Source organism: Mobula birostris, chromosome 32, assembly GCF_030028105.1.
Source record: "Mobula birostris isolate sMobBir1 chromosome 32, sMobBir1.hap1, whole genome shotgun sequence".
NCBI lineage: Eukaryota > Metazoa > Chordata > Chondrichthyes > Myliobatiformes > Myliobatidae > Mobula > Mobula birostris.
In genome coordinates, this window is record NC_092401.1 from 23,927,303 (window position 1) to 23,951,812 (window position 24,510).

The window sequence follows — 24,510 nt, forward strand, 5'->3', positions numbered from 1 at the left end:
CAAAACTACTTGCCCCTCCAACAACAAAGCCATCAATTACATCTTCCAAGTCATTGGCATATGAGATAAAAAGAATCTATCCCTACACGGACCACTGTGGAACACAGCAGCCTATCAGAAAAGGCTCCCTTTATCCCCACTCTTTGCCTCCTGCCAGTCAAACACTGCTTTATCCATGCTAGAATCTTTCCTGTAAAGCCATGGGCTCATAGCTTGTTAAGCAGCCTCACGTGTGGCAGCTTGCCAAAGACCTTCTGAAAATCCAAGTACACAACATCAACCTGTTCTCTTTTATCTATCCTGCTGGTTATTTCTTCAAAGAATGTCAACAGATTTCTCAGGCAAGATTTTCCCTTGAGGAAACCATGCTGACTATAGCCTATTTTATCATGTGCCTCCAAGTATCCTGAGACCCCATCCTTAATGATTAATCCTCACCATTAATGTCCATATTCTGCTAAAAGGAACAGATAACCAATACTTCACCGGTGGCTCCCACACAGACTGGTTCAAACCCGTTGCTGCTCAGTGACTCAGGCACAGAAACAGGGACCTTATCGACTGCTTCCCTCACACTTAACAACCGACGGACCACCCAACACTCCAAAGACATCCTACCTGAGATCACAATCCTCCAACGTGGTCTTCAAGCTGGTAGCTTTTTTGCTAAATCACTAAATAGACCCTCAGCCCCAGTGCAGGGATACAACCTGAACTGTCGATATTCATAGTCATACTTTATTGATCCTGAGGGAAATTGGTTTTCGTTACAGTTGCACCATAAATAATAAATAGTAATAGAACCATAAATAGTTAAATAGTAATATGTAAATAATGCCAGTAAATTATGAACTAAGCCAGGACCAGCCTATTGGCTCAGGGTGTCTGACCCTCCAAGGGAGGAGTTGTAAAGTTTGATGGCCACAGGCAGGAATGACTTCCTATGACGCTCTGTGTTGCATCTCGATGGAATGAGTCTCTGGCTGAATGTACTCCTGTGCCCAACCAGTACATTATGTAGTGGGTGGGAGGCATTGTCCAAGATGGCATGCAATTTAGACAGCATCCTCTTTTCAGACACCACTGTGAGAGAGTCCAGTTCATCCCCACAACATCACTGGCCTTACGAATGAGTTTGTTGGTTCTGTTGGTGTCTGCTACCCTCAGCCTGCTGCCCCAGCACACAACAGCAAACATGATCGCACTGGCCACCACAGACTCGTAGAACATCCTCAGCATCATCCGGCAGATGTTAAAGGACCTCAGTCTCCTCAGGAAATAGAGACGGCTCTGACCCTTCTTGTAGACAGCCTCAGTGTTCTTTGACCAGTCCAGTTTATTGTCAATTCGCATCCCCAGGTATTTGTAATCCTCCACCATGTCCACACTGACCCCTGGATGGAAACAGGGGTCACTGGTACCTTAGCTCTCCTCAGGTCTACCACCAGCTCCTTAGTCTTTTTCACATTAAGCTGCAGATAATTCTGCTCACACCATGTGACAAAGTTTCCCCCTCCCCACCTCTCCTTACCCCCACAGATGCTGCTTGGCCACTGAGTTCTTCCAGCAGATGGTTTGCCACTCAGTAATAAACCAGATGATGCTTCAATAATTGTCATACACTGTCACATCCAGTCCTTTAGTTAGAAGGTAGCAACACACTGCTGTTCAAGGTCTTGGGGCATCCCAATATTTGTCATATTAATTCTCTATTTCCTTACAACATGCATTCAGCGACCACTTTATTAGGCACAACTGCTCACTAATGCAAATATCTAATCAGCCCATATTGTAACAGCATGTCAAAGGATAAAAGCATGCAGACCTGGTCAAGAGGTTCAGTTGTTGTTCAGACCAAATAAAATAGGGAAAAAGGTGATCCAAGTGACTTTGACTGTGGATGATTGCTGGTGCCAGACAGGGTGGTTCGAGTATCTCAGAAACTGCTGAACCCTGGAATTTACATGCACAACAGTCTCTAGAGTTTACAGAGAATGGTGTGAAAAACAAAAAAAAACATCCAGTGAGCAGCAGTTCCATGGCCAAAAAATCTTGTTAATCAGAGACGCCAGAGGAGAATGGCCAGACTGGTTCAAGCTGACAGGAAGGCGACAGTAACTCAAATAACCACACATTACAACAGTGGTGTGCTGAAGAGCATCCCCGAATGCACAACGCATCGAACCTTGAAGTGGATGGGCTACAGCAGCAGAAGACCACGAGCACACACTCAGAAAATGTAGAAAGAGGCCTTTCAGCTCACTGAGACAATGTTTGCTAATGGAGCAGTCCAATTTTCCCAGTTATATCTTCCATCCCACACGCTTACGATCGTCCTACCACCCACCTACACCAGGGGCAAGTCACAGTCACTAAAATAACGACCAACCTGTCTGTCATGGGGATGAGAGAGAGAACAGAGCACGTGGGGGAGAAATGCATACAAACTCTGTATAGACAACACCCAAGGTCAGGATCAAGCCGGGGCACCAGGGCGGTGAGGCAAGGAGATATCCAAATATCAGATGCCTCAGGATCTCTAATGGGGACACAAATGATCCAGACAGTGCATTGAGGTTAATGTAAATAAATGATTAAATATTTCAGTAACATTGCATTATGGAAGGAAAGCATCCTATCTGGATGTATAATGGCTAGGTATGGAAACATCTGTATGTGACTGCAAGAAACCACAGAGAGTTGTGGACACAGCTTAACCTCCATAGACTCTGTCTACACTTCTCACTACCTCAGTAAAGCAGCCAGCATAATGAAAGACTCCACACCTCCCCGGACATTTTCTCTTCTTCCCCAACCCCCCGCCCAATCATGCAGAAGATACAAAACCTGAAGGCATATATTACAGACTCAAGGACACCTCCTATCCTGCTATTATCAGCCTGTAAAAGGTCTTCTTGTACCATAAAATGGAAAAATTCACCTCACAGTCTACCTTGTTAATGATTGTGTATTTTGTTTATCTACACTGCACTCTCTCTGTGGCATTTTGCATTTTATTTTTACCTTGTTCTATCTCAATGCTCTGTGTAATGGATTAACCTGTATGAACAGCACACAAGGCAAGCTTGTCACTGTATCTTCGTACATGTGGCAGTAATAAGACCATAAGATATAGGAGCAGAATTAGGCCACTTGGCCCATCGAGTCTGCTGCACCATTTCATCATGGCTGATCCAATTTTCCTCTCAGCCCCAATCTCCTGCTTTTTCCCCCCCATATCCCTTCATGCCCTGATCAATCCAGAATCTATCAACCTCTGCCTTAAATATACATAAATACTTGGCCTCCACAGCTGCCTCAGAGCATTGAGAAAGAAATCCACAGATTCACTATTCTTTGGCTGAAGAAATTCCTCTCTATTCTGAGACTGTGTCCTCTAGTATTAGACTCCCCCACCATGGGAAACATTCTCTCCCCATCTACTCTATCAAGGTCTTTCACCATTTAATAGTTTTCAATGAGGTCACCACTCATTCTTCCGAATTCTAGATAATACAGGCCAGAGCTATCAAATGTTCTTCATATGACAAGCCATTCAATCCTGGAATCATTTTCATGAAATGTCCTTTGAATCCTCTCCAGTTTAATAAACCGATACCAATAACCAGAGTAACACCCAAAATACTGGAGGAATTCATCCAGTCAACAACACACAGGATCACTGTCCATTCCTTCCCCGTGTAGCATTGTCTGCTCATCATTTCTCTTCCCCTCCCACAAGGCAGCACTCCCTCTGCACAGACTTACATGCCAATCTCCTGACTCACAGGCAACCACAGTTGACCAAAATGAATTAATTGTCTTTACTTAACGTTAATTGCATTGAATTAGCAAGCTCGCAAACGGTTTATATCTTGCAGAGGGCATCAGGTGCATTGGCTGAATTAGTTCGCTGGTGGGGTATACAGTGAAGGAGAGCGAAGCCAAATGGGGTGCTCTGTGTGACCTCAGTAATGAGACAAACCAGCAGATTCCTCTTCGACCCAACAGGTTCCGCAGCTTTGTGCTCACACAGTCAGGGAACATCAGCTAACTACAGAAGTTGTTTGCTGACATTGGCTGGGAACAGGATGCAGAGGGGGAAGTTTTCTGGCCTGACTTCACCTACATCTGAGATTCACTCTCTGACTCACTGCCCGCGCCAAATTCACCCTGGTTCAGGAACTGTCTGGAACTCTTACATGTAGCATAGTGGTTAGTTCAATTGGTTTACAGCGCCGGCAACCTGAGATCAGGGTTCGATTCCCGCCATTGCCGGTAAGGAGTTTGTATGTTCTCCCCATGACCGTGTGGGTTTTCTCCGTGTGCTCCAGTTTCCTCCCACATTCTAAAAACATACGGGTTGCGTTCAGTAAGCTGTGGGCTTGCTATGTTGGCATCGGTGGTGTGACAACACTTGCAGGCTACCTCCAGCAAATCCTCAGACTATGGCTGTTGACACAATAGTTTCGATGTACATGTAACAAATAAAGCTAATCGTTGGAGTCTGAAAATTAATAAAACTAACTGTAGAAAGTGTGAACTAAAGTAAAAACGGTGGAAATAACAAACAGGTCAGACAGCAGCCAACTGGAGGAGCGATCTGCTGGAAGAACTCAGTGCGTTGAGCAGCGTCTGAGGAAGGGAATCGTTGACGTTTTGCATCGAAGCCCTGCATTCGGACTGAGAGTGAAGATGGCCAGTGCAAAGGGAGGGGGGAGTGATGAGACGGGGACCAGCGTGATTGGCGGACTGAGGAAGAATGCAAGGTGACAGGCAGGTAGTGCCAGGTAGGGGAGTGGAGCCGGGAGGCAGTGACAGATAAATGAGTCACTAATGGGATGTGGCTCATGAGAATATGGGTTAAAAGTCCCAGTCATCCAAAGTGGCACTATTAAAATATAGGCGTAACTACTCATTTAGTCAGAGAGACAAATTCCAATGGAGTTGTTCAGAAAGGAGAATTTTGCGCCCTATCCAACACTTATCCCCATCCAACCATTTAAAGTGAAGGATCTGGCCTTTGGTATATCCTTGCTCATGGGAGGTTGCTGTCCACAAATTGCTATTGCCTTTCTTTGGCTGTTGTAGGCTCAGCTTGCTCCACCATGGACACCAGCCACCCCGCCTTCCAGGATGATGCCTCAAGAGGAGATGGCATCCATCAAGGACCTTCTCCACCCAGGACGTGCCCTTTTTCCATTGCTACCATCAATAAAGAGGTAAAGGAGCTTGAAGACACGTGCTCAATGTTTTAGGAACAGCTTCTTCCCCTCCACCATTAGATTTCTGACAGACCATGTTTGTTTTTCTCTCTTTTTGCACTACACATTTATATTGCTTATATAACTAGCAGTAATCTTTTTATATACTGCTGCCACAAAATAACACATTTCATGGCATGTGTCAGTGATAGTATACATGATTCTGATTCTTTCATTACAGCGGTGACTGCATTTGAAAAGGTTTTGGGACATCCTGATACTATAAAAATACAACCGACTGGCCCATTCAAAACCTTGGAGCCAGCACATTTAGGATAATCCAAGTACATATACGTCACCTTATACAATCATTTTCTTGCAGGCATTCAGACTGAATACAAGAAACACAATAGAATCAATGAAAGACTGCACCCGACAGGCCAGACAACCAACCAATGTGGAACGACAACAGATTGTGTCAATACAAAAAGAATAAAAAATTAAGTAATAATAATAAATAAGCAATAAATATCAAGTACACAAGATGAAGAGTCCTTGAAAGTGAGTCCATTGGTTGTGGGAACAGTTCAGTGAAGGGGCGAATGAAGTTGAGTGAAGTTGGTTCAAGAATCTGATAGTTGAAGGGTGATAACTGTTCCTGAACCTGGTGCGTGGGTTCTGAGGATCTTGTACTTTCTTCCTGGTGGCAGCGGTGAGAAGAGAGGATGGCCAGGATGGTCGGGGGTCCTTAATGATGAATGCTTCTCTCCTGCGACAGCGTTTCATGTAGATATGCTCAATGGTGGGGAGGGCTATACCCTGTGATAGACTGGGCTGTATCCATTAGTTTTTGTAGGCATTTCTGTTCAAGGGCACTGCTTTTTCAATACTGGGCTGATATGCAACCAGTCAACATACTCTCTACTGCACATCTGTAGAAGTTTGTCAAAGTTTTAGATGACATGCTGCTGTGCTTTTTTTGTAATGGCACTTACGTCCGGGACCCAGGACGGATCCTCTAAAAAAAATGATAACACTGAGAAACTTAAAGTTGCTGACTCTCTCCACCTCTGATCCCCCAAAGGAGGATTGGCTCATCGACCTCTGGTTTCCTTCTCCTGAAGTCCATAACCAGTTCCTTGGTCTTACTGATATGGAGTGAGAAGTGGTTGTTGTGGCCCCACTCAGCCAGATGTTCAATCTCCCTCCTATATGCTGGTTGGTCACCACCTCTGATCCAACCAATGATAATGGTGATGTCAGCAAACCTGAAAATGGCATTGGGGCTGTGCTTAGCCACACAGTCATAGGTGTAAAGCAAGTCGAGCAGGAGGCTAAGCACACAGCTTTGTGATGCACTTCTGGTGATGGAGGTTAGGGAGGAGTTGTTACCTATCTGAACTGACTGGGGTCTGCAAATGAGGAAATCTCGAATCTAATTGCACAAGGAGGTATTGAGGCCAAGGCCTTGAAGCTTATTGATCAGATTTGAGGAGATGATGGCATTCAAACATACATAAAGTAGTGTCTGATTGGCAGAAGGTAAAGAGTGGGACTAAAGTGACCCAGGATCTAGCACCGGTTTGCTGCAGGAGACTAGTGCTGTTCCACCAGAGTCTGTATTGGGACCGATTCTTTTTACATTATATGCCAATGATTTGGATAATGGGATTGATGGCTTTGTTGCAAAGTTTGCAGATGCTATGAAGATAGGTGGAGAGGCAGGTAGTTTTGAGGAAGTAGAGAGGCTACACAAAGACAGATTATTAGGAAATTGGGCAAAGAAATGGCAGACGGGATGCAGTCTTGGGAAGTGTATGGTCATGCACTTTTGTAGAAGGAATCAAAGAGTTGACTATTTTCTAAACGGAGAGAAAATACAAAAAAAAACTGAGGCGCAGAGGGAGTTGGAGATCCTTCTGCAGGATTCCCTAAAAGTTAATTTGCAGGTTGAGTCTGTGGTGAGGAAGACAAATGTGATGTTAGCATTTATTTCAAGAGGACTCAAACATAACAGCAAAGACGTAATGTTGAGGCTTTTTAAACCACTAGTGAGGCCTCAGTAAAGCACTAGTGAGTATTGTGAGCAGATTTAGCTCCCTTACCTTAGAAAGGATGTGCTGAAACTGGAGGGGGTTCAAAGGAGATTGAAGAAAACGACACCAGGATTGAATGGCTTGTCATGTGAAGCACGTTTGATAGCTCTGGGCCTGTAGTCACTGGAATTCAGAAGAATGAAGGATGACCTAATTGAAACCTATCGAATAGTGAAAGGCCTTGATAGAGTGGACATGCAGTGGATTTTTCCTATGGTGAGAGAGTCCGAGACCAGAGGACACAGCCTTAGAGTAGAGGGGCGTCCTTTTAGAACGGAGGTGAGGAGGAATTTCTTTAGCCAGAGAGTGGTGAATCCATGGAATCTTTTGCCACAGGCAGATGTGGAGGCCAGGTCTTTATTTATAATTAAGACCAACGTTGATACATTGATAGATGTCTTACCAATGGATCTCGGCCTGAAATTTTTTTCCCCCATAGATGCTGCCTGGCTTGCTGAGTCCCTACAGCATTTTGCGTGTGTTGCTTGATAGATTCTTGATTGGTCAGAGCATGAAGTGATACAGGGAGAAGACAGGAGATTGGATTGGGGCTAAGAGGAAAATTGGATCAGCTGTGATGAAACGGTGGAGCAGACTTGATAGGCCAAATGGCCTAATTCTACTCCTACATTGTATGGTCTTACTGAACGCTGAGCATCCTGATATATGCATCTTCGCTGTTCAGAGATGTTCCAGGGTTGAGTGAGGAGCCAACTAAATTGCATCTGCTTTTGACCTTTGAGACACTAGGCAAATTGGAATGGATAATAGCATGTAACTGGGTGAAAAAAATCACCCAATTAGTTGCACCTGCCATGTTGCAGTGAGATCTCCAGCTTTATGAACCCCTGCGAACATGCTTCTTAAAAGAATTAAAAGCTTTAACACCTTCTTTACACAAACCACAATTAAACTAAGATTTCTTCTAGGATGCACAACAACCATAGTGTTATTTTCCCCATTGAGATTCACCATTATCTAACTAGCTAATATATCTCAATGCCACCTCCTGAACATCCTCACGTCTGAGTTAAGCACCAAAAAAAATGTCCTCGATGGCAGGTAAGCTGGTGCCCAGCCTTTTCCATCTGGAATTGGGCCAGGAACAAAGACCAGAGACGGTGCATTTCAAATCAAATGTGGACTCCACTACAAATTGACATTGTACCTGCATCCACCTCCTCCTCTAACAGGCACCCACCACTTTCTTGAAAAGAAAGCTGCCTGATAAAAATTTCTTAAACCTTTCTCCTTGTCACCATAAGCAGGACGATCTAGTATTTGACATTGCCACTCTGGGAGAAGGACTGAGAATTGAAAATGACTGTCTGTGATTGTTTTGACTGAGAGGAGGGGAGGGGAGGGGGGAAAAATGTCCTCTCCCTGCGCCCCTTTTATGTTCACATACCTCACTTCCTGTAAATTCGAATGAGTTGTCTCTTCAGTGAAACTGAATTAGGTGTCTTTGTTTGAAAGCTGAATCCTAGATATATATTCAGCAGGCTGGGGAAACACTTGCTGAGTTTAAACGCAAACAACAGGAATTCTGCGGATGCTGGAAATCCAAGCAACACACATCAAAGTTGCTGGCGAACGCAGCAGGCCAGGCAGCATCTGTAGGAAGAGGTGCAGTCGACGTTTCAGGCCGAGACCCTTCGCCAGGACTTGCTGAGTTTTGTTGAATTTGGATGCTCCTCCTCCCAGCTCTGCTGTCATTTGTAAGCCTGGGTTCTGGGCAAACACTCAGCCGTGTAGCTGGCCACAGCTACAGAAGAACACCAAAAAGTAGAGATAGGAGCTGAGCTCCCAACCCTACAATCCTACCATCATTCAATACAACAATGGCTGATCTGCCCTAGGTCCATTTCCTCTTCCGTGCCAGTTCTCTATTAATCTTCTTCTTCTTCGAGTTTTTACTGCAGCTGGCATCCACACTGTTGCATTACTGCCATCTTCAGGATTTATTGTCCTCCATTGTCCATTCACTTTAAAGCCGTCTTCCCAGTCCCGTCGCCCTTAAAAAACTAAACAACCATTTCCTCCGCTGATCACTCTCCCTACATTCCAATAAACCTTTAACACCATTCTCTACCAGTCCTATTTTGCGTAATTGTTGTAACCTTTGTTGCCTTTCCTGTGCAAATTTCCAGCATGAAATAAGGATATGCTGTACTGTTTCAGTCTCCCGACACAGATCGCAAAACATTAACCTTAAAATGAAGATTTGGAGGATGCAATTGTTGAAAACGTTATATGATGGCTGTCCATTATCTACATTGAGTGTCTGTACTGATTTTGTTCACTTACAATCAATCAAAAGAATGCAGCGGCGTACACTGGATGAATTCCTCTATCAATAACTATTAACCTTAAAACCTTTTAATCCATTAACCTTAATTCCCCTCTCTTTCTTAAATTTATTTATCTCCATTGATCCAGACTCCACAACTCTTTGGAGTTGAGAAATCTGGAAGTCCACAACACCCCACTGGAAGAATTTCACACACCTTAGTTTTAAGTGACCCCACCCCCACCCCACACTTTATCTTGTAATTTGTTCAGGATTTCCCCACTAGCAAAAACATCTCCACATCTACTCAGCCATGCCCCTGTGGAAAGTTGTATATTTGGAGAAGACCACTGCTTACTTACTTTTCTAAACTCTGAAAGATAAAGATCAAATTCTTGTCCTCGCAAGGGGTCTTGGTCCAACACATCAACTGTTTATTTCTCTCCACAGATGCTGCCTGACCTGCTGTGTTCCTCCAGCAAACCACTTTGTCTGGCACCAACTATCATTCCATAGGCAAAGTCACTTAGCTAATAATTCTGCCCCATTCTGATACTTGAGCTGAACCTCTTGACCATCTCTTCATGCTATTAGGCCTTGAGTGGCTGATTAGATATTTACATTAAGAAACAGGTCTACCTAATAAAGTGGCCATTAAGATAACATAACACACTCATGCGCAACACAATTAATTGGGACTCATCCAAACCAGTACATTTTGGCCTTATTGAACAGCTGCCCCAGTTAGCTAAAGTTTCATGGAAATAGTTTAAAAAGGTATTGGAAAAAAGACAGCTACCGTTTAACTGAGTAACAAATTATGTATCCAAGTAAAATAAAGAACAAAATATAACACTACTACAGTACTATAAAACTGTGTATTAGTTCCTTTAGTTATTGATAGAGGAATTCATCCAGTGTACACCGCTGCATTCTTTTGATTGATTGTAAGTGAACAAGATCAGTACAGACACCCAACGTAGATAATTGACAGCCATCACATAACGTTTTCAACAACTGCATCCTCCAAATCTTCATTTTCATTGTAACATTCAAGATGATTGGTGATACCTTCAAATTCATCTTGCTCCTAACTTGAAGTAGTGAAATCGTTTCATTTTCACTCCCAGCCCTTTCTGGCACCTCCAAGCCTGAATCCTTGAAACCACGGGCAGCAAAACAGTTCTGAATTGTCTTACTCTTTATTTCTCGCCAGCTACCAGGGGCAAAAATATATATAATATATAGTATATATATAAACCAAAAATATATATACACTATAAGGCAGGAGTGGCCAACCTTTCACATTCCATGTGTCAATTTTTTCACTCACGACTTCAGATGCACCATACAACTCTTGTACACCCATTCAATTCTTGTAAAAATGTTAATATAGAACTCATGTGTGGAAAAAAAAATCGCATCTGAACTCATGCGTGAAAAAAATCGACGCATGGGATGTATAAGGTTGGCCACCCCTGTTGTAGGGCATGGTGTAGTGCCTAACGGCCACACAAGAACACATGACTAATGCTAGTTAGAAATTGTTCAGCAACAGTCTCTTGTCCCAATTAAGTGGCTTAGTGTCCCAAATAATTTTCTCGAGTAGTTTTTGTTCTTTAAGAGTTCTCCCAAATAAGCAGCTGCTTCTGTTAAACGATTGTCCAACTAACCACAATCCACTGTGTATAGAACACACTCCTGCGCACAATATACAGATGTGCAGAATTTAGATTTAGGTTTATTTTATCACATGTACTTCGAAACATAGCTACAGTGAAATGCGTCATTTGCCAACAGTGCTTGGCAGAACACTGAACACAACAAGCAACTAAACAACAGCAAAACAAGCTCCATTATGGAAAGATAACACTCATGTACAATAAGCAGAGCAACCGGACCTCAATTGGAGGTAGGTGAAAACCACAAGCGCAAGAAAATAGAAGGAGGAGGCTTCTTGGTTCTAAGGCCCACCTAGCCATCCAACATGATCATTCTGTTCCAGTGCTCTTCTCTGCCAGTTCCCCGTCTCTGAAATTTATCCACCCACTCATCGAACGTCTTCAATAATGCAGCCTCCACAACCCACCAGGTGAGCAAATTCCAGAGACTCAATGCCCTCCGTGAGGAGGAATTCCTGTGCACTACACTTCAGATTGTAATAATGTCCATCTTACCTTATATCTCTGTCTTCCTTTTCAAGACTCCCCCAGTGGAAACAGTCAACATCTCCCCTGTTGTGCCCTTCTATTTCAATAAGACTACCTCTTATTTTCCTAAATTCCAAAGAATGTAGATTTAACAGATTTAGACATTCAGAAAAATGCCTGAACATATCTTGGATGGTTACATCATTTCTGTGTTAGGCCGTCCGAATGCTCAGGAGCTGAAAAAGCTGAATGGAGTAGGCTCAGCCCAGAACATCACGGGCACACCCCTTCCCACCAGTAATAATCCTGCATCTACAGGAGGTGCTGCCACAAGAAGGTAACATCTATCATGAAGACCTCCATCATACAGGCCAGGCCACGACATGGGGCGATGCAGTAGTTACCACAATTGCCTTACAGTGCCAGTGATCACTGATTGGAGTTCGATTCCCACCACTGTCTGTAATGAGTTTGTAAATTCTCCCTGTGATAGCATTCGTTTCCTCCAGCTTCTCTGGTTTCCTGCCACATTCCTACAACATTCGGATGGGGGTAATGAATTACAGCTATGCTACATTGGCAGCGCAGGTGTGCCAATACTTGCAGGCTGCCCCAGCATACAATCCCTGGACTGTGTTGGTCAATGACGCAAAATGATGTATTTTGCTATGTTTCAATGGACGTGCGACAAATAAAGCTAATATCTCTTTAAAATCCATCTCCTTGCAGCAGCCATTGGCCTGAAGTCTCACTCAACCAGGTTCAAGAACAGTTAGTGCCTTTCAACTATTTGATTCTTGAACTGGCAAAATCCTAATCACTACAGTTTAGCAACACTATGATGACTTCAATCACTTTGCACTAAAATGGACTTGGTTTCATTTTGCTCTAATTGTGTTCATTCATATAAAAACTGTGCCTAGCTTACACTGAAGTTATGCTCTTCTTGTGAACGCTGCTCATCTGATGCCATTTGCCTGTGATGCTGCTACAGGTTTTTCATTGCACCTGTGCAGATGACAATAAACTCAGCTTCTGGGTTTCTTTTTAGATATTTTGGTAAGGCAGCTTGCCAAACGCAAAGTCCAGCCTGGTGATTCTCTTCTGTCTTACCTTCAATGCCAGCATATCATTTCCAAAATAAGGGGACCAAAGCTATTTATCATCCTCCAGGGTGCGGCCTCTCCAAAACCCTGTGCAATTGTAACATTTCTCTACACTGAAATTCCAACCCCTTTGCAATAAAAACCAGTGTGCTAACTACTCAGCTATCGACACACCTTTAGTGATTCATGCACAATACTTCTGTATTCCACTCATCTACAGCCATTCCCTAATCAGGTAGATTTCCACCTTTTGTTTACTCCTTTTAAAATGCATGACATTCAATTCCATTAGCCAAGCTTTTGCCTACTCATTTAACCTTTCTGTCACAACTTGCTGAGTCTCAGTATCCTTACTGAAGCACACCTACTTCTGTATTATTGGCACTCATAGCTATCTACCGCACTTCAGTGCAAATATTTCTGAGAGAGAAACGAAAACTGAGATGCTGGAAATACTCCGTAGATCGGACAGCATCCATAGAAGAAAGAACAGAGTTAACATCTCAGTTGCTGCAGAGGACTTTCAGCATTTTTCTGTGCTTATTCCCAATTTTGTGCATTGTCTATTATCATATTGTGTTCAGTTCTGGTCACCTCAATGTAAGAGAGATCTGGAAGCTTTAGAGAGCGTGCAGAGGCGATTTACCAGGGCGCTGTCTGGACTAGATGGCATGGCTTTTGAAGATATGTCAAGCTAAGGCTTTGCTCTTTCGAGCAAAGGAGGATGAGAAGTGACTTGATAGATGTGTGCCAGATGATAAGAGGCATAGATAGAGTCGATAGCCAGAGACTTTTTACCCCAGGGTGGAAACGGCTAATATTTGAGGGCATAATTTTAAGATGGTTAGAGGAAAGTTAGACGGGATATTAGAGGTAAGGTGTTTTTTTTAAATACATACACAGGGTGGTGGGTGGATGGAATGGCCTTCCAAGGGTGCTGGTAAAGACAGTTACATTAGGGCATTCAAGAAACTCTTAAATAGGCACATGAATGTTTGGAAAATGAAGGGCGATGTAAAAGGGAAGAGTTAGATTGATCTAGGAGTACGTTAAAAAGTCAGCACAACACCGTGGGTCAAAGGGCTTGTACTGTGCAGTAGTGTTCTATGTTCTAAAGAAGCAAGAAAGAAAAGTCCTTGTGAGTCCTGATGAAAAGCCTTGGCCCAAAATATCGACTCATTATTTCCCTCCATAAAAGCTACCTGACCTGCTGAGTTCCTCCAGAATTTTGTGCATGTTATTCTGCATAATCTCTTGTTTTAAGGAAAAAGTCCTTTATTTTCTTCCTCTCGACTTCGCCCCACTTGATGTTGACAGAAGTTCACGAGTACTCACCAAGCACTTACAATCCCCACCCAACCGCAATTAGCCTCTGTGACTGCAAGATATCTTGCAACAAGCTGCAACAAATGTTTTTGTAAAACACCATTTTGAACACAACTCCACCCCACGGTACATTGCGTGCCCTGTCATTGTATAAAGCACATCGTTTGTGCAACACTACGGAAGCTACCAGTGTAATTAAATAATCAGGAATTGCAATAAACCAATTAAATCCTGATTCTGCTGATACAGATAGATTCCTTTTCCTGGAATCAATGGTTCACAGAATTAGTTTTTCTGTTTCCATTTGCGCCTCCTTTAGAACGAACCCTTTTATTAAAATAATTTGAGCATTAAATTTCATTTTGTATTTCAACAACAACTTATGTCCTGACGCTCCTTCACACAGCAAAACATCCCAAGGCATTTCACAGCTGATATCAAGCCAAATCTGAGACTAAGCTACATTATAAGCAAGGTGATGAAAAGTCTTCTCATGAGATGGGTTTTATGAAACATCTTAAAAGGGAAAAATACAATGTCAGAGAAACAGGGAGGGTTCCAAACAGAATTCCAGATCTTAGGTCTCTGTAAAACCTTACAACACACCTTAAATGCAGACACTAGAGACTACCGATGCTGGAAATTTGGAGCAACACACAAAGGCGCTGGAGGAACTCAGCAGGTCAGGCAGCACCTATGGAGGGGAATGAACAGTCAACATTTCAAGTTTGGACATTTCATCACTGGCTGACGAAGGCTCTGGACCCAAAACATTGAATGGTGGCAACCCACTTCAATTCAACTTCACATTCCCATTCTGGTATCTCTGTCCATGGCCTCCTTTACTGCCACGTTGAGACCAAACTCAGGTTGAAGGAGCAATTCCAACTGGGTAGCCTCCAACCTGATGGCATGAACATCGAATTCTCCAACATCTGGTGATTTCTCCTCCCTCCCCCTTCTCTCTTTTTCCATTCCCCAGTCTGGTTCTCCTCTTACCCCTTCTCTTCTCCTCACCTGAACATCACCTCCCTTTTGTTCCCTTCTTCCTCCCCTTTCTTCAATGGTCCATTGCCCTCTCCTAACAGATTCCTTCTTATTCAACGACCATCCCCTCCCAGCTTCTGGCTTCATCCACCCTCTCCAGCCACTCAATGTCCCCTTACTTGGTCTCACCTATCACCTGTACCCTACCTTCTTATCCCGGCATCCTCCTCCTCCTTTTCCAAACATAATGAAGGTTTTCGGCCCAAAACATCGACTTGTTTATTCCCCTCCATAGATGCTGCCTGTCTTAGAGAGCTCCCCCAACATTTTGTGTATTGCTACTTAAATACCAATTCTTTCATAGTTACTCTTTGATTTTTCTCTCCTGAAGAGGGCTAAATATTACCATGTAATAATTATTTCAAACATTAAAATGTGAAATATAAATATGAAATTAATCCTGAGCCAGTGGCTTTTATCTGAGGGATCATTAACTCTGCAACATTAAAACAAAATTTTGCTGTTTAATATTATTCAAAATTTAACTTAGAAATTGTGGGAAACTTGCAGCTAATCTGCTCAGATTTCAGCCTTAAATCTTCAACAAGTCGTTAACCAACAGAAGGTGCCTGATGGATTAGTACAGGCATAACATTTTATAGATGTTGACAGGCCAAAAGTATACGTCAAATATTTGTAGTTTAATGCAACATACACAAGATGCTGGATGAACTCAGCAAGTCAGGCAGCACCTATGTAGGGGGACGAAGAGCCGATATTTCAAGCCGAGACCGTTTATCAGGACTTTTCCTCTCCATAGATGCTGCCCAACCTGCAGAATTCCTCCAGCACTTTGTGTGTGTGTAACTCTGGGTATTGGTATATTATGGTCACTTGTATGAAGATACAGTGAAAAGCTTATCTTTCATATTGTTTGCACAAATTATTACACAGTGCACTGAGGTAGAACAAAGCAGATCAATTCCAGTGCAAAATAACATGTAAAAGCTACAGAGAAAGTGCAGTGCAGGCAAACAACAAAGTGCAAGATCATAACGACATAGAATACGAGGCCAAGAGTTCACCTTATCGTACAAGCGGTCTGTTCGAGAGACTGATAACAGTGACATAGGAGCTGTCCTTGAGCCTGGGCTTTCAGGCTTTTGTACCTTCTGCCCAATGGGAGAGGGGAATAAAGAGCTGGCGTCACAGGCTGAGACCTTTCATCTGCACCCTTTCGAAGTTTAATAACTTTTTTTTTTTTAAATTGCACAGAATCAAATCAAACAATAATAATAAATATTTTATTGAGCAACTTTAACTAAAGAAGTGTACCAGGGAGCTTCATAGGGGCAGTTCAGAATAAAATTCGAGGCAATTACATACATAAACATGGGTAGAGTTACAGATCTCTACAGCACAAATAGGCCATTCAGCCCATCTAGCACATACCAGACTATTACTCTACTTAGTACCATCGACCTGCTCTTGAACCATAGCCCTCCATACCCAGGCATCCATGTACCTGATAGTCATAAAAGTGTGAAAAATGAGGCAGGTTTTAATGAGCAGATTTGAGCCATTCAGTCCATCGAGTCTGCTCTGCTATTCCATCATGGCTAATTATTTATCCCTCTCAACTTCACTCTTCTGCTTTCTTCCTGACACCATTACTAATCAAGAACCTATCAACTCCACCTTCAATGACTTGACATCCACAGCCAACTATGGCAGTTAATTCCAAAGATTCACCACCCTCTGGCCAAAGAAGTTCCTCAGAGCAGAGAGAAAACTGGAAGGAATTTTAGAGCTTAGACATTAGACGTTTGAAAGCAAGTGGTAGTGTAGTTAAGACTGGGCATGAGGAGATCAGATATGGCAGTGGTCAGGGGTTCCAGACTGTGGCAATGAAAACCATTCAAAACACAGGGTCCTGAGGGCAAGGACGGGAAGTTTAAGATCATACCAGGAATGGAGCCAGAGCTGGCCAGGGGTGAGAGCAAATCTGTCCTCCACACAATGACATTTCCGCCCAATCGTCCAGGTATGAATCTTGTCCACCCTCATAACAAAAACATCCTGCTCAATTTACTGAATGCAAAAATCCTGGCTATTCAAGCAACTCCTTCTGGTATTTCCTGAAATGTCATAGCTGGTCCATTCTTCCAGCATTTGAAGTCCAACCCTCCTTCCATTTGCTGGTTCAGTGCTGCACTCGAAGTACAAATTTATTTTTATTTAGAGGTACAGCACAGTAACAGGCTCTTCTGGCGCAACAAGACCACGACACCCAATTAACCTACTAACTCGTGTGGATTTTTGGAATGTAGGAGGAAATCAGAGCACCTGGAGGAAACATATTTGCAGTCACAGGGAGAACGCAAAAGTCCTCACAGACAGTGGCGGGAAATGAGACCGGGTCACTGGTGTTCTGAAGTGCTACACTAGAGACACAAGAGGATCAAGGATCAACTTTATTCACCATATATGTCTACGTGTATTCGGAACTTGCTGTGGTGTGTCAGCACGACACGTGACAAAAAACAACATTCAACAATTAGAAAGAACAAAGAGTTACATAAAAAGTAAAGTTAGACGTTATAGAACAGATATGGAATAAAATGGGCATAATTACACAAATGTCAGCATCTATTTACAATGCAAGCAGTATTATAAAAAGTGGTTTAAAGTGTTTACAATGCAGTGCAGTGATAGGGGCAATAGATTGATGTGGAGGAGGGGGCAAACTAGAAAGGTCGATCAAATTAACTGCCCGAGGGAAGAAACTTTTTAAATATTGTGAAGTTTTTTGTTTTGTTTCATTTTAATAGCTCTCGAGTGCTTTCCAGAAGGCAGCTTTTGGAAAAGGTAGTTTGCAGGGTGGATAGCGTCCACAATGATCTCTCACGCCCACCTCTTTGTCCTGGACACATACAAGCCCTGCAGTGACGGTAGACTGCAGCCCATGATTTTTCCGCTGATCTGACAATTTGTTGCAGCTTTTGTATATTGTGAGAGGATGATGCAACAAACCAGACAGTAGTGACCGACGTGAGGATGCTGTCCGCAATGGCAGTGTAGGTGGAATTTTCTGGGGAAGATGGCAGATACTGGAATCAATCTGCTGGAGGACCTCAACTAGTGAGGCAGCATCTGTGGGAGGAAAAGTATCTGTGCTTGTCCTGATGCAGGATTTCGACCTGAGACGTCGACAATCTCTCCCCCTTTTCTCCCACAGATGCCGATTGACCTGGTGGGTTCCACCAGCAGATTGAATGTGTTTGAACCTAAATTTACACATTGATCCGGCAGCTTCTTGTTCACTTCTCTCTGAGTGCTCTTGTACTGAAAGAAACTGTTTGATATAACACCTTTTAAACTGCTTCCACTTGTGTCTATCTGTGGCCCCTCTGGTTGTATATGCTGAGGGTCAGTTTGTTCCAGGGGTTCTAGAACAGCCACTTCCCTTCAACTATTCCTTTTGAACTTATCTAATATTGAAAAGCTGAGAGAGTGGATGTTGAGAGGATGTTCCTATAGTGGGGGTATCTAGGAACAAAGGGTAAAGCTTCAGAATAGAAGGACGTCACTTTAGAACAGCGGTAATGAGAAATTTCCTCCTTACTTCTGACAGCCTCTCTCTCCTTCTCACTCACCACTCCCGAAAGAAGGTCCCAGCATTCGAATGGTCTCTCCCCCTCTCTCAATGCTGTCGTAGGATGGTGCTGGAGTTCTGGGTCGGGCAAGGTTTAATCAGTGTGGTTTGTGTATTGAACGCTATAGTTCACACTATGATGCATTTCTAGTTTCTAGTCACTTCTTGTTACTTGTTATCTGGGACGGCCTGCAGATAACGAACACTGAGCTGAACTGAATATGCCTGGACTCTTTCAGTTTTGGGTTTTATGTTCTGTGTTTTTCACACGGCATTTTTTTTGTAGCCGTTTATGTGATTTTCTTTTGCACGTGGGAAGGTTTGATGTTTTTCTTTGGATAGGTTCCATGATTTTCTTTGTTTCACGGCTGTCTATGGGGAAGACAAATCTCAGGCATGTATACGGCATGCCAATAATTGTACTTTGAACTTACTTAGCAAGAGGGTGGTGAATCTGTGAATTTCATTGCCATAGTGGCCGTGGAGGCCAAGTTATGGGTATATTTAAAGCGGAGGTTGATAGGTTCTTGACTAGTAAGGGTGTCAAAGGTTATGGGGTGAAGGCAGGAGAATGAGGTTGAGAGGAATAACAAACAGCAATAATGGAATGGGAGAGTAGACTTGATGGGCCAAATGGCCCAATTCTGCTCCTGTGTCTTATTCAATGCTGGAACCAACCTGCACAACCCTTATCTCTAACCCAGTATGGCAGCACTGACCACTAGACGCTACTATGTTCTAATTATGTTCTTTCTTGCATAATTTTGTATAGATTGTTTTTTCTTCTGAATGATTGCTATTGCCTGTGATGCTCCTGCAAGTTTTTCATTTCACCCACGCATGCGTGAAGCTGTGCATGTCACAATAAATTCAACTTTGACTACTTCAGTACATGAAATTACAGCATACTAAATTACTCGAGTACAAGGGTCTTTGCCCAAATCATCGACTGTTTATTCCTCTGTATAGGTACTGCCTGGCCTGCTGAATTCCTCCTGAATTTTGTGTGTGTTATTCTAGATTTCCAGCATCTGAAGAACCTCTCATGTTAATGTTGTATTCCTGTAGTCCTGATTTCTGAGAGAGAGAGAACTGGGGGTCAGGTCCCATTCACGTGATCCAGCGTGGCATTCTGATGCAGCCACTGAGGGACTGCTGGACAAATACAGGGTACAGTTTTCACATCAAGCATGATAATGCACACCTACCTGCCTTCTCAGGTACAATTGATAAAGCTGCCACAAGATCATTGCAAGTTCTCCGTCATGCCTCGACAGATACTTGCCTCCCGGCCAACATCAGGATGACCCAGTGGCACAGTGTGCAGAGCCGCCACCTCACAGCTCTGGAGACCCGGGTTCCCTCCCAACTTTGGGTGCTGTCTGTGCGGAGTTTGAATGTACTCCCTGCGACTGTGTATGTTTACTCCAGGCGCTCCAGTTTCCTCCAGCATCCCAAAGACATACAAGTTGGCAGGTGAATTGCCAATATAAATTGCCCCCAGTATGTAGGTGAGTGGTAGAATCGGTGAGGGTGGGTGGTGGGAGGGGATGTTAGTGATGAGAATATGGGACAATAAAATGGTGTTTGAGGGTCAGCTGAAGGGCCTGTTTCTGTATTGTGTTTGTGTAAGTCTGTGCGTCTCTGACTAAACTAGATTAATTGAATACCATCATATTGCATGATCTGGGACAGTGTTCAGTACAAACTGGGTCCCATTCTTTACACGAAGTTATCTTTCGGGAAATATGAATGAGTTTCAAAATGCTTTAAATTATATCACACAGCTGCAACTCATTTCATTCTTATAGCGACAAACAGTCAGTGTAGTGTCCCCGTATACTGACCCTCGGTCAGAAGGACAGGTGAGCGTTGGAGTGACAGGTGCTGGCTTTGAGAACTACACATGTAACCACAATGGTAATGCCAAAAAACAAATAAAAGTCACTTTGCCAATCACTTGCCCATGGGAGATTTGCATGCATTCCCTGCCCTTCACCTGAAACTGTTGTGTTGGGGTGAACACCACAGGCAACATTCACCCTGTGCCAAACAAACACCTTGTGTTTGAAATGCTCAGTGGGTTTTCCCTGCCTATGGGATCCTGGTTTGTACAAACTGTTGGCTTTATCAGGGATTGTGCTTGCAAGGCCATAGTATTCTGACTGTTGCTTTCCACCCCTGCGAGAGTGGTGTGAGCTGACTTCTACAATCACCAGGAAGGAGGTACAGGAGTCTGAAGACACACAATCAATGCCTCAGGAACAGCTCCTTCCCCTCTAACATCAGATTTCTGAATGGACCATGAACCAACTTCAATAGTTTTGCTCTCTATTGCACTACATTTTTTAACAATATATTTCTAATTTTAACCTATAGTATTTTTGATGTATTGCACTGTACTGCTGCTGCAAAACAAGTTTTACAAAAGTCAGTGAAAATAAACGCGATTCTGATTCTTGCATCCTTGCACCCCATGTCATAAGGAAGCAAAGTTCCTCCCATGCCTTGTTTGGTGCATTGGGCATTCACCTTGCCATTTCTGTAGCGTTTGTCTGCTCTACGAGGCAGAGTTACTACCTCAACACTCAGCTCAGCATGGTTAGACAGCATGCAAGGAGCTGGCCGAATTCAAACCCATGGCCCCTTGTTCTGAAGTCCAAATGCACCACACTACCAGTGCAGGCGTGAAGAAACAAACAGACTCAAGAGACTGCGGGTGCTGGAACCTAGAGCAGCACACAAAGTGCCGGAGCAACTCAGCAGCTTCTGTGGTGCCACACCACTCCCTCCTCCTTATCGCTCCGTCACACACACACACACACACACACACAGTCCAAATGCAAGGCCACTTCCCTCCCCAGAAGCTACCTGACCCACCGAGATCCTGCAGTGCTCTGTGCGTTGCAGTGGACTCCAAGCAGGGTTCTGCAAGCTGATGGTACACGCAATAAATACAATGCATGACACAGAAGCAGATGCTGAAATCTGCAGCAACAATCCGCTGGAGGAAATCTGTAGATCAAGCAGCATCAGTGGGGTGAGAGTATTTGTTGCTTTTTGGGTCAAACCCCCTACATCACCAGTCCTGATGCACGATCCCAACCCAAAATGTCAAGATTAAAGTTTATTTGTCATGTGAACATCATAACATACAATGAAGTGTATCATTTGCGTGAACTACCAATACACTGGAGGTAGCCTGCAAATGTCGCTACACAATGCTTGGCAGAACCACACATGACGTGACATAACAAAACAGAACACAATAAGCAACATAACAGCAAAACAAGCCCTGTTCCTCCATCCCTACACACCCACACACAGTCCTCTAACCCCGAGCCAGCCCATCTGCTTCGGCATCCAGCAGTCTCAGATTCACACACTGGACCGTTGACTACCCCAGCAATCATGCAGAGATTCGTAGACCTGGGTCTACAGCCAACAGGCCTCGACCTCCGGACTTCTGATTCGATTCCCGGACCCCTGTCCTTAGCATCAACCACAGGACCTACTAATCACCGAACAACAGGCCTCAAACTCCAAACTCACTGATGATGGGACCCTGAATACTAGGCTTCAAACTTTGTTGTCACCCATTCAGGGTCAACAATTCCACTCCCCTCTTCCCCCCCCCATGCCCCACAGATGCTCCTTGACCCAGAGCTCTCCCCAGCCTCCCCAGCTCTCCCCAGCCTCCCAGCTAACATACGTATCTTCCCTCCCCTACCACCAATACTGAGACACTGAGAAAGCTGTCATCACAAACAGCTCCCCACCACCACCCCTCCCCAACATCCAGACTGTCCATCCCACCCAAGGGTAATCCAAACCCCTGAGAACAGGCTGCTGACCTGCTTAACACAGGAAAAAGCCCCCTCCAGTGAACATAAAAAGCAATTTGATCAACTCCCCAGGACTTTCTGATCTCCACACTCACAAATAACACAACATCATACCATTCCCTGTACTAGCAGAGGACAATCTGATAGTGTGCGCACACACACACACATACAAATATACACCACACACTACACAAATACAGACAACGTATATCAATACCCATACACAAATACATTCCACACATAAATAAGTACATGCTTGAGACATATGCAACACATATACACAATGCATATACACAACTCATAAAATGCTGTATATACACACATCATGTATTAAATATATACATACACACCATGTATCAGATATATACACACACACCACACAAATACACAAATTGCATTCAGATACACATACAATATACCAATACACAGAAAATACATACTCCAAAGATATGAAACACATATATACAATGCATATATAAAAAACAAATACAGACAAAATATATACACACAAACATCACACACCACAGTATATAAATACATATTACACACACTGCATATATACCCATACAAACATCTCACATACAGACACCGCACAAGTACGTGTAGACACACACACACACCCCATGTCCACATACCACACGTACGTACACACCGGGCGTAGTATTAACTCCTACAGGACATGACTCCCGGGACACGAGAGAGATATCTCTGCCTTCAGCTGCGCACCTCAGCTTCAGCCTGCGTCTGACCGAAACTACAGTCTCCTCCTCTGGAATCCGCATCCTGGCCACGGAAACCGATAATAAACTGAGATTACTCATATTTACTGCTCCGCGGAGACAGCGTGGCGGTCTGGGAGAATTCCAGGTGTAATGGGACGGTGCGGTGGCAAATAGACCAGATCTTGACCATCTCAGTCGAAACTCCCCGGGCGCCCCAACAAATCACCCAAATTCCTCTTACTTGTCTTACCTTGATAATCTCGTCTTGCTTCTCTTGAAAGTTTATGGGACTGGCAAACGAGCTGATGGAAGGCAGAACTGCTTCTGTTAGAGCCATGGTAATTCCGGGATGGGCTGTTACAACCTGGGACTGTCCCGGTAGCCCTGGCGGTTTTTCTCTCCCTCCCTTCCTCACTTACTCACTCGCTCATTCAACTCCCTATCGGTTCTGAAGTTTCTTGGTAACAGGTTGCCTCTCCTCTGCCAGATGGTGAGCCACGGTAGTACTAGTCTCTGATTAATATTCGCACACGTGATTTATATGCAAATACATCTGTTTAATATTAATACCGCGCAGGGCGGTGTCTGTGAATGACACATTCTGAAATTGACAAGTATTCAACTTTTTGCAAAATAGTTTGGGAACTTTTTGAAGTCCGGCCTGAGTTTGCACAGGGACATTGAAAACACTTCATAGCTACCAGCATTCCTAAAGCAGGGTGTTAAGCTGTGAAATTTTAAATAAAATTAGGTCACATTCCGCACTATACAGTGCAGTTGGAAGCCATAGGTTCCAGCGAGACTATGCCAGCTATATTAAATCGTCCATCTCCCTGCTCTTTCTTCATAACATTGTGGGCCAAAAAAAGGCTGGTGTACTATTCTATATTCTATGTTTGCAAGGGGATATCCTTCAGCAATGAGATAAACCTCACCATCAGAAAGAACAAGTTCACCATCACCCCCTGTCTGGTACACCAGTGCTTTCTTCTGCTGAAACTTCCACTCCTTCCGTTTGGTAGATTCAAGACTCAGGCTTCAAGATTTAAGATTCAAAATACAAGTTTATTTCTCACATGTATATTGAAACAAACAGTGCAAAGTGCCATTTGCGTCACCAACCAATACA

The 24,510-nt window shown here is 43.6% G+C and overlaps 1 protein-coding gene across 2 annotated transcripts in view; it reads right to left on the minus strand.

Annotated features, from left to right (window-relative positions):
- LOC140191192 (Krueppel-like factor 1) overlaps positions 1-23,890 on the minus strand; it is a 56,840-nt gene extending 32,950 nt beyond the window's left edge. For both annotated transcript variants that reach the window (XR_011883781.1, XM_072248350.1), the window contains exon 1: positions 23,632-23,890. Coding sequence is in view for 1 of the 2 variants with exons in the window: in XM_072248350.1 (XP_072104451.1) it covers positions 23,632-23,718 (87 nt within the window). In the remaining variant the exon portion in view is untranslated. The remainder of the gene's footprint in view (positions 1-23,631) is intronic.
- Between the last annotated feature and the right edge of the window lie 620 nt (positions 23,891-24,510).